This window comes from Thermobia domestica, chromosome 3 (assembly GCF_964235325.1).
Source record: "Thermobia domestica chromosome 3, izTheDome1.hap1.1, whole genome shotgun sequence".
In the NCBI taxonomy this organism is placed as follows: domain Eukaryota; kingdom Metazoa; phylum Arthropoda; class Insecta; order Zygentoma; family Lepismatidae; genus Thermobia; species Thermobia domestica.
In genome coordinates this window covers 276,324,940-276,335,778 of record NC_137456.1, presented here as the reverse complement: position 1 = coordinate 276,335,778, position 10,839 = coordinate 276,324,940, and the positions used below count along the sequence as shown (strand labels likewise).

The window sequence follows — 10,839 nt, the reverse complement described above, 5'->3', positions numbered from 1 at the left end:
TATATATCTGAGACCGCACTCCTTATTTTTTTTCCTTTGAATGAGAAAAGTGTCCTCTGTAATTTTGAAATCGTTATGACGACGATAAATTGTGCCGCAAAGACATTTCAATTTTTATAATAATAAAATATTGAAAACAGTAGTTTCCAATGTTTCTCAACAGATGGCAACACATTCACAAGTTTAAATTATTGTATTTAATCCCCATTTTGTGTGTAATTTAAAGCAAATTCTTAGTTTTTAATTACAAGTGTTATTGTAACTATAATAATTTCAGGCTATTTATAATATATATTTGAAATTCTGTATTTTGTATTTTTAGTCTTGATGTGATAATGTGATAGTTATTTTCAGGGGATTGAAGTTCCGTTGTGATTCTTATATCATCATGTGAGATTAAATGAGCAAGCGAAGTTATTGTTAAGTGTTCGCTGCTTAGTGAATGCAGTCATCGCAGTGGTTGATAATATGAGTGAACAGCTATTGGGTTCTAAGTTACCGTACGACAGACAAGTACTTAGTGCGTTCTTTTATAACTTACGAATGGTGAAATTACCTTTAACCTCTACAGTTCTGATTTTTTTTTCAAACTATGAAAAAAAATAAATATTCGTGTGTTCTGGGATAGAATAAACAGAAAAACATAGTGCTTGTGAAAAATTTGCTTTCGGATGGATGTTATTGGTTAGTGCTCATTTGAGAACTTTGGGTTTCAATATAAGCTTTTACAAATTACAACTAACGAAAATAGAAATATGTACTCAATTGAGAACACGGGGACCGTAGAGGTTAAGAGAGAGTGGTCGTTTAGCTGTTCGTGAAACAGAAATATTTTGGTCTAAAGCAAGAATACCGATCAAAGATACTCACCACAGCATCGATAAACTCATTGGATTGTACGAAATGTTCGTCGGTTACAAAAATTAAGTAGAAGAAATAGTGAAGGGAAGAAAAGACGAGACACATATTTCTTAGATATGTTTAGACGATTTATTTGATATAGCGCATGCAAATGCTTTAGGCTTAATACAAATTCAAGAGGACAAGGAAATCCTTATATGTCAAAAGCAACAAGGACGTCCTGAAGTATGCTTGGTAGGGACATATGTCTAGCTCGCACAGAAGAAAGAGTAACAAAGCGACTAGAGCTTGAAACGTCTCGGAAACAGAAATATAAAGAGGAACAGTGTAAAGTGAGTGAATAGGGTGAATCGTCGATTATATATTCAAGTGGTGAAGACGAAGATATATGCCAAACAGAAAATACAATTTCAATGGAAGGAGTAGAAACTGATGAGGAAGTGACAGGATCTTCAGAAGAAGAAGGAAAGTACGTTTCATTACTCCACGACTCGTTGCGGCTCTTGATCACTATAAAGTGAGTGATAGAGCTGCATACACGTATTCATCGCAACAGCAGAGGCATTGGGACATAATGTGGAAGAACTTGAAATAAAGAGATAGTCTTTTCGACGATGTCGAGAAAATATCCGCAAAGAAATTATTCAGAAGCAGCTACATGCATACGTTACGAAAACGTCAGATCCTCTTGTTGTTCACTAGAAATTACTGGCAGCATTAACTGGAAGAGCCAATAATTGTTACAGGTGAAAGTGGTGAGAAACTACTTGGAGTTCCTATCCTACCGTCTGGAACATGAGAAAACATTGCCAATATTGTTTTCACACTTTAGAAGAGTGGGTAATAGAAGAACGTGTGCAGACGTTGTCCTTTGACACAACTTCTTCTAATACTGGACTTATCAATGGAGCTTGTATTATTCTTGAACAGAAATTGGGGAAAGACCTTTTATATCTTACGTGCAGGCATCACATTTTTGAATGAGTATTGAAGTGTGTATTTGAAGAATATGTTTCGGCTTCTATCGGTGTCCAGAGGTGCCAATTTTTAAGCGTTTCCAGAAAGAGTGGCCGAGATTTCAACACAACAATTTTGTTACAGGAATTTCTGATCGAAGTGTCAATTCAGTTCTCTGCAACACGAAGAAAGATACGCTAATTTTTGCTGTTTAAAATTTGGAAATGGAGCATTACAGAGAAGATTACAGAGAACGTTTTAAGCATATAGTAATTTTTCTAGGCAGTACGCCTCCTCGAGGTGTTTTCCGTTGGCCTGGAGTTGTACATCAGGCGAGGTGGATGGGAAAAGCCTTTTATTGTTTAAAAATAATTTTCTTTCGTAATCAGTTTAAGTTAAGTGAGCGGGAAGGACTAGTCAAGTATGCACTTTTCTTGTTCTATTGTATGTAAAAGCTTGGTTTACTTGTTCCAATGCATCTCGTGGACCACATCAAGAGTTACAATTTTTGAAGAGCCTTCAAAGGACAAACTCATGAACCTTGATGTCTCCTGACTGGCTTTGTTGAAGTTTTCCCGGCATCTTTGGTACCTCTCAAAGGAATGTGTGGCACTTTCATTTTTTGACGAGAATGTTAGTAATAAACAAAAACAGAAAGACAGAAAAATTTAAAACTTGTGAAAATTCATGAAATGATGAATCGATTTGAACTTCACGCTAGTGAAATGGATGGCATTGAAGGAAAAGAAATTGCAAATTTTGTAACAGGAAACACGAACAAGTTCTTCGAAAGGTTTCGGATTTCTACAGGTTTTCTGGACCTTGATCCGGTTTGTTGGTCGACAAATGAGGATTTTTTTTTTTTTCGAGAAAAAGTAATTGATAAGCCGCATGTTACAAATGACGCAGCGGAAAGAGCTGTGAAGTTATTGGACAATTATAATGCTGTTCTAACTAAAAATGAAGAACAGAAGCAATTCCTTTTGCAAGTGGTGAGTTTTCAGGATGAGGAAAAGCTACCTTATGTAAAAAGTAACAGTTATCGTTAAGTCGATCTACATTTCAAGTATATATTTCTGTCCATTTTTTTGGGATATCAACCACTATCATTTTTATTTGTATTTACTAGCTAATTAATTCTTAACTAATGTAAATTTTATTAACGAAGCAAGTGGCATGAGAAACAGACCTAAATATCTTTTCCACAGTGGTTCATAACACCATGTATTACCATAAGTACTGTATGTACGGACGATGATTATGATACTGGTAACTTGTTGCCTGATAACCAACCGACTGTATTTGAACACCAGTCAATTCTGAATTATGGAGGAAAAATTTAGATCGTTCTATTTACAATTGTAATAATTATTATACGTTTATTGAAAAATAGTAAATCGAGTGCCATTGAAATTCAAATGGATTTTTTTTTATTTGCAGAAATCAAGATGTGGCACGGGTTAACGTTGATGGATTTTTGTGAAATTTTGAGTGTGATATTTTTATTACCAAAGGAAAACAAATCGAGGGTGCGGCGTAACAAATTCGAAAATTTACTTTTTCCCATATACCTAAGGACCATCCTGCTGTACATCTTTAATTCTTTATGGTACATATACACATTCTAATTTTGTAGTTCTTGTATAGTATCGTCTACCTCTTGTTAGTGAGCTACAAGTGTTTCCTCTGGAGCAAAAGATGTTTTCAGAAAATCTTAAGGGAATTCGTATCTCAAAATCTCCGGTACTTTTCGAGAAGCCGTCAGGTGCCAATAGTCGACAACAGAGATTATTAGTTTTAACTTTGAGAATTTTCCAAGGAGCCGATATAGCTAATGGTTTTACCAAAACAGACAAGGTAAACAAATATGCACAACCATTTCCTGAATGTGCTCTTTTTTTTTTTTTTTTTTTTCACATCGTCCTTCACCACCCCTTTATCAGGGTAGTTCTGGCGATTGAGCTCCAAGAACAAATCATGGGAATCCATGCCTCTTTGTCTCCAGTCAAAAATACAGAACATCTGCCTCTGATATGGGAATACGAAAGAGTTAAGAAAATAAACAAAACGGTATTTTGTGTGGCCAACTTCCAAAATAGATAGGTGCTCGACTTACAGAGTAATAAGTAACGAATGTCTTATGAGAAAATGCAGGTTCAAGACGAACCAGGCCAAAATGAACAGGTGGCCAAGTTGACAGGTTTTACTGTACATTCTATCTTATACTACATAATTATATGGCAAAGGTCCAAGTTATAGAGCAATGACAATATACACCGAACTAACCAATAAAATCAAATTAATACAAAGTAAAAGGTTTAGAAAGGTAGTTAAATGATTTATGTTTTCTCATTGTTTTTATTCTGTAAATGAATACCTCAATTAGAGATACCCATTGAGGGAAGAAAATTATTTATTACCTGGTAATATACGGAGATTTACTATTAATGATCATGCACTTGCAGTAATATTATATATTTAGACCATGCAGCGAAACTAGTGGTTATGATTTTAAATATAAACTAGGGATGGCTAAGATCGTTTCACAAAATATACGTATCACCTAGAATGTAGATTCATTCTTGGAAAAGTTTATGGAGTCAATTCATATGAAATAACTCAATTAAAAAAAAAATATTGGTTGCTTGACCATTTTTAAAAATTCGTAGTAATTAAAGTACAAATCGAAAATGAACAATCTTTATACCAATGCAAAGAGGAAGGTTGAAAGTTTTGGTGGGCAATGATGGTTCCCGAAGCGGCCGGTAGAGTTCGCGCGGGAATAGGCCGCCATTCGTTTCCCTCTCAGTTGTGAGTGGGATGGCTACCCTGGAGCACAAGGTTTTCTGCGTTCTTGAGTTCACAAGAAGTGAGTTACAAATTGTAGTGCAGCGGGCATTTCGTACAAAATTCGGTTATGTTAAGGAAGCTGTTTACGTCCCACCTCTACCAATAACTCTGGACGATCTGCGGATCCGTATCACAGCTGCCGTGCACTCAGTAACAGTAGATACACTTGCTCCTGTGTGGGACGAGTTCAGATACCGCATAGATGTTTGCCGTGCAGCAGACGGTGGGCACATTGAACATTTATAGTGTATTGCAAAAAAAAAAAAAAAAAAAAAAAAAAAAAAAAAAAAAAGAACTTCCACTTTCCATTGGTATAAAGATTGTTGATTTTGGATTTGTACTTTAATAAGTACACACCTTGAAAAATAGCACATCATTTATAATAATTCTGTATACTGCATTACAAAATACACTGGCAGCACAAAAAAGGCTGGTTTTTCGAAACTACAATCCCAGCCCGTTTAAGTGGCTGCCGTGCTGAGCAGCGCATGCCAATTGGTGACATTGCAGACCTTAGCGTAAATTTATATAAATTACAACTATTTAAAAACATTGCAATAAACACCGTTTTCTTAGCACTTTCTCTTCTTTATTTTGTCTCTTAGCATGAAAAGAGCAAAGAGTACAAAATTCCCATATCGTGATATTCACTAAAGTTGTAGAATTGAAAAAAAAAAAAAAAAAAAAAAAGTTGGAGGTGTGTTCAATAAAAAACGCTATATTTTTTCACAATTTTAAAAAGATTTATGGCTTTTCTTTTCAGTACAACAAATTCTTTGCTTCTGTTTAGATAACGCTTAGCCTCAACTTTATTTAAAGATTGTTTGGACGAGCAAAAGGCACTATGTTCTATAAGTATATCGTTCACAGTACAGTGAAACCTATCTATGTTGGTCACCATTGGTTCTATTGAAAAATGAACGACGTAGACATATGGTCAACTTACAGAAAATAAATGTATTTTGAAGAAAATCTATTATAGATTGTAATGTAACAGTTTCTAATGAAATAAGTAATTATCTATGTCTATAGGTATTCATAAGTTTTTTTTTTTTTATATAGTAATTATAGAAACAAGTTTAAATTTGTATCGCAGTTTATAAATTTTGTAAAGCATTTTCGACAGCAACGGAAATTATATATTCATGTATGTAAAATTTAAGGATGAGATGTGTTATTTTAGAACACACACATACGAGTAATGAAAATATATGGAGATCTTAGCTGTAACGTCAAGGTGTACAAAGTGTATGGTCTCTTTATCACGTACTACGCTAAAAGGAAGCATGATGCACTCAACTGCTACCTGAAGGCAATGTGCAAAATGATATGTAGCCATAACAGTGTGCGAATGCTATTCGACACGTAAGGCATGTGTTTTTAAGCCATATGAAGAGTTTTTCCATTATCTTTGTTTACGCGCACACTCACAATCGCTGGCGTGCTTCTTCTCTACAGACCCATCTCCGCATAAACCCCCTGCCGCGTTGTTCCTCTGACTAGATATAGTTCTTGTTTTTAGTGGCGGCGTAGCACAAGTTCGTTAATTTTTTTCATTAATTATGGTATACTTATGAATGCTGTATTTATACTAATAATGGGTTAAACAGTTAAACCTGACGTTTTTTTTTTCTTTCTTTACGTATTCCTACATAATTTGTCGGAGGAATTCATTAGTATACGGTATGTCCCGTTTCTTGAAGAAACTACATTGAGGTCAAATGTGTAAAGTTCTCGATTAAGTTCCAGTCTTCTCATAATTTTGTAGACCGCAACGCAATGAAAAAAAACAGAAAGAACCAATTGTAAGTGCTATACCAACTATCGCAAACTAAAACGCCATTGTTGCTTTGCATTGACCAGGGTTGGCTGCTTTAAACCAGCCGTTAAAAAAAAAAAAAAATAAAAAAATAAAAATAAAATAAAGAACGAAAAATGCTTTAAATCGTATGAACTTCATGGTGACGTTTCCACATATCATAACACATGCATTAATATTATCTCCTTTTCAGCTTTTAATCAAGGCGTCCCATGTTCAATTCTCGGTGGAACCACAACCAATCTTTCAAGTGTAAAACAAGTAGCGGTTCGGATGTCACTTTAAGCGAGTCTTCTTCCTACCTCGGTTATTGCATAAGAATGTGTTAAGCCTAAACACACGAAACGAAACCCAATTGTATGCCTGAATGTCTGTTATTTTATTAAGAAGCCACGGTTGTTTAAATATATTGATAGAAATAGGCAACATTTATCGATTGCCTATGTAGCTTCTAACATTAGGTCGGATTGGACTTTCAGTTTTAATTTAACTGAATGATATCTGCATACTAGATTGTAATTTAATAACTCAGTTTTAGCGTACTGATTATGATACATTGACTATAAAATTTTACATGCCAAGCAATAACGGAATTTTTCCGTTATTGCTTTGCATTTAAAGTAATAACAGGATTTTCCTCAATGGCTAAGGCTGGAGTTTCCTGATTTCTATATAATTCTGTATAAGGGTTTTATTTGTGCAACTGTTTATCTTTTTGTCTTTCTGAAATGACTCTTGACACGTATTTTTATCAAGAGTCCTTCGTGAGTGAGTCGGCAGAGAACAATTTTTTTCCAATGTAAGCCGAAAAGCGGTTTGGATTCCGTTTTAAGCTTATGTGACCTCTCCCAGCACAACCCCTTTGCTGCATAATAACACGAAGGCGAAACAAACTTATTTGCGTTCATGTGTAATGTAAATAGATAGAGCAAATTATTTAAACCGAAAAAACCTGGTTTAAACCCAAAAAACCTGTTTTTTTTTAAATAAAAACCATGGTTTTTGTCAACCCTGGCATTGACCAATATTTGCATTTAGTTTGCGATAATCATAAAGTAGTTATAATAATTAACATTCTATGCATTCGCTGTTTTTTCGCAGAATTTTCTGAAGACTGTTACGGGTTGACCCTTGAATTGAGTGAGCGAGTATTTTGTGTGTGTGAGTGAGTGAGAGTGTGTGTGTGTTAAAGAATGTTGAAGGTACTAGTACAGTTTAAAATATCATAACCTAATCATCAGCCTATTTTAAATAAAAATCACCACATTTTGACCATTTAAAAATTTCTAGCTTTACCGTAAATTTCCTGCCACTCGAAAACACTGGTTCGGTTTCGAGTTATGCGAAGTTCAAAGTACACTGTGAAAGACAGGAAGCGCATGTAAATGTCAACCGAATTGTTATATATAGATCTTGACTTTTGAGCGAGCGGTCATCTTCAGAAATCGGGATATATAAGTATTCTTGAAGTATATACTTTCAGTAAACATACTTCCTGTATCTTAAACAGTAACATTCGGAGTTTGAACTTGCACTCCTTAGTGCAGATTCAATTAGGTCAGCTTTAGTGTACTTATGCCATAAAAGCTAATCTGAAAAAAAAAAAAAAAAAAGTAATCAACTTGTTCTAAGATGCCACTAAAAGACTGGTAGTAGTGAGGATGACACAGTAGGAGTGGAGTTGCATTTGAGATAAATGTAGTGAAATGGAGAAAAATTCTGGGTGACATCCCATGTTATAGAGGAAACCCACGGAAGAAGTTTTGTATTTGATTTCGTAATAGGACTATAAACGCAATAGAAAGAAAACCGGGCTGTTACGTATAATAAAGTAGAACATAATGGAAAGTGTGCTCGGTACCACATAATACTCAATAATAAAGAGATCATGAAAGAAAGTGCTATGTCAGGGGAATGTGCAGAGTGGTAACACAAGTATCGCAAACTTTGCAATACACAATACATGTTTTATGTCATATGATTTTTTTTTTTTTTTTTGACTATCATCATTAATGTATATACCCACCGTCGCTGACATGACTGCTTCAGAAGGACGCAGCCCCTCGTTGTCGCTCGCTCCCCCTACTGCGCTCCTGCTCTGACTCAGCTAACTAGATTTGGCGCTTTTTAGTGGCCACCTAGCACAAGTTGGTTCGTGCTTAATGCACTGTAGTTTCTTGTGGCATACATTTACACACTGTATTTATACTCACTCCTCGTGAAGTCAGTTTGCACCTATTAATGAAGCTCCTCCATTACGAAACTTTCTAAGGCAGTAAGAATATATGTGATGCCGAAAGAAATTCATTTCTCGTGAATGTAAGTATTCTTCCACTGAATTGTTAGCAGAAAAGGAGTATCTTCGTACGCGTTTCAGTTGATTGCATAGAGTGGAGAACAGTTTGTAATTACATTCACACACATGGCAGGAAAACGGAAGACTTCGGTGAATACTTGGTTGAATATGTATTCAAATAAGCAACAAGGAAGGATGATATTCACGAATTCTTAATAACAGTTTCGAAGGCATATCATATCCTCTGTCGCAGGAGAAGTAAGGACTCAATGTTTTAGTAAAAATGAAATGAAATCTTTAAGCTTTACGTCCCACGTTTTTGCCGCTTAGGCTAAAGTAGATGGTGATGATGAGAGATGAGTGAAATGGTGGAATGAAGAAAGTGGGAGAACTCCGAGAAAACCCACGAGCACGGTGTTTGTCCAACACAAAGTCACATGGCGCGAGCTGGATCAATGTGTTAGTAATTTCTGAGTAGAGCATAGTTTGTAACATCACCTTGACAGTATTAATTTTGCGCAGTAATACTATGTAGATGTATGTGGATGTAGGAAAGAGGAAAGGAAGCATGAAAATAAGAAATATTTGTGATTAACAGTGAAGGTCTGAAATGAAACAGGTTTAATTGTAGGTAAGGTATATTAAAGTAAGAAATCATAAATAGGGGAAGGTTCTAGGACACAGGTCCCCCCCATATAGGTTAGTGGCTAGGTTGATTCGTTTCTGTAGCAAGGCCTATGTTTAGCAGAAAGAGTCCAGCTCTTTTCTCTACAAAAGTTACAATTTTGGTAATTTCTGTTCACATTCGGTTAGTTTAGCGTAGGTTAGGTTAGTTTAGGTTAAGATAGTTTAGTTTATGTTATATTAGTGTAGGGGTCCCGCATAATTTTCCAAATAATGATAGAATTTCGCTTATTTCTACTAATATTAGGTTAGTGCAGGTTAGCTTAGGTTAGTTACTCGTAGGTTAGGCTAGATTTGGTTACGTCTAAGTACTTGCATCATTCATTTCTCCTGTAAATTTTGTTTTTACGTGCCTCTACTTCTTACGTGCTTCTTATACTAAACATACTCCAAGTTTAATATTCAATTCACATAGTATTGGCGAGCGAGCGTTAGCAAATGAAGGCGCGTTACAGCTCCGCCCGGCATGTTGTTCTCTGTATTTATTATAGCCCAACGGTAAAGGGAACCTTTGTTCTAGAACCTTACCGATAAGTACTAATACAAGGTTAAAAACAGGTTCATCTTGGTCTTATTTGAGACCGCCATCTGTGGCTGTTTAGCTAAAATAAGAAAAATTAACGAACTCTTGTATAAAGTATTCTAAAAGGTATGTACTGTCTTCACATATTTAAATATGACGTTACTGATATACAATGAACAAGATTTTACTTTAGGCAATTCATTCAATGATTCAAATTCTAAAAACCTAAACCTAAGACACCTAAAACTAAACATGATCTAACTTTTCACTACTGAAAATTTATCTCCTCTAATAACTATGAAATTAAATACCGGAAATAATTACTTAATAAATGAATAACCTAAAATAAAGTCGCACCCATGAACAATAACATCTAACCTCTATTTCCTGATTGAGTAGTGGTTGTCGTTCCTGTTCCAAAACTGAACGGTGAAGCTGAGGTCCCAGGATTCGAGAAAGGTGTTGCAGTACCTACTGCACCTGAAAATGCCATACTGATATACGACTAACTTGCACAATTAACAAGTTTTCTTTAGTTTCCTTTTCTGTCGTAACTTTTAATAACTGGTAAAATTTTTAAAATATTACCACCGCGCTTTAGATAATAACAACATTAACATACGCGCTAATCGTTTGTCAGTTTTTTAGGCTTACAGGGTTGGAAAATTTTCTTCTTTGGATTCAATCACGAGCGGATTACGTCACAATAAGACAATCTTGTTACTTGCGATAAACGGCAAAGCAGTTATGATTTTTTGCGTTGAGTAGCTGTATGCAAAAATTTTTCGAAAATTGGTACACAATGATCGTTTAATTTAGCATGCGCAGTCGTAAGATAAGATATAGACA

General features: G+C 35.2%; 1 protein-coding gene across 2 annotated transcripts in view; it reads right to left on the bottom strand.

Annotated features, from left to right (window-relative positions):
• The window catches only part of Nup54 (nuclear pore complex protein Nup54), a 132,910-nt gene that overhangs the window by 74,492 nt on the left and 47,579 nt on the right, over positions 1-10,839 (bottom strand). The window contains exon 1 of one of the 2 annotated variants that reach the window (XM_081752432.1): positions 10,369-10,635. The exons of the other annotated variant lie outside the window; for it this stretch is intronic. Coding sequence (XP_081608558.1) covers positions 10,369-10,483 — 115 coding nt within the window. The 5' untranslated portion in view covers positions 10,484-10,635. Of the gene's footprint in view, positions 1-10,368; positions 10,636-10,839 lie in introns of those variants that run through there. 2 annotated transcript variants of the gene reach the window in all.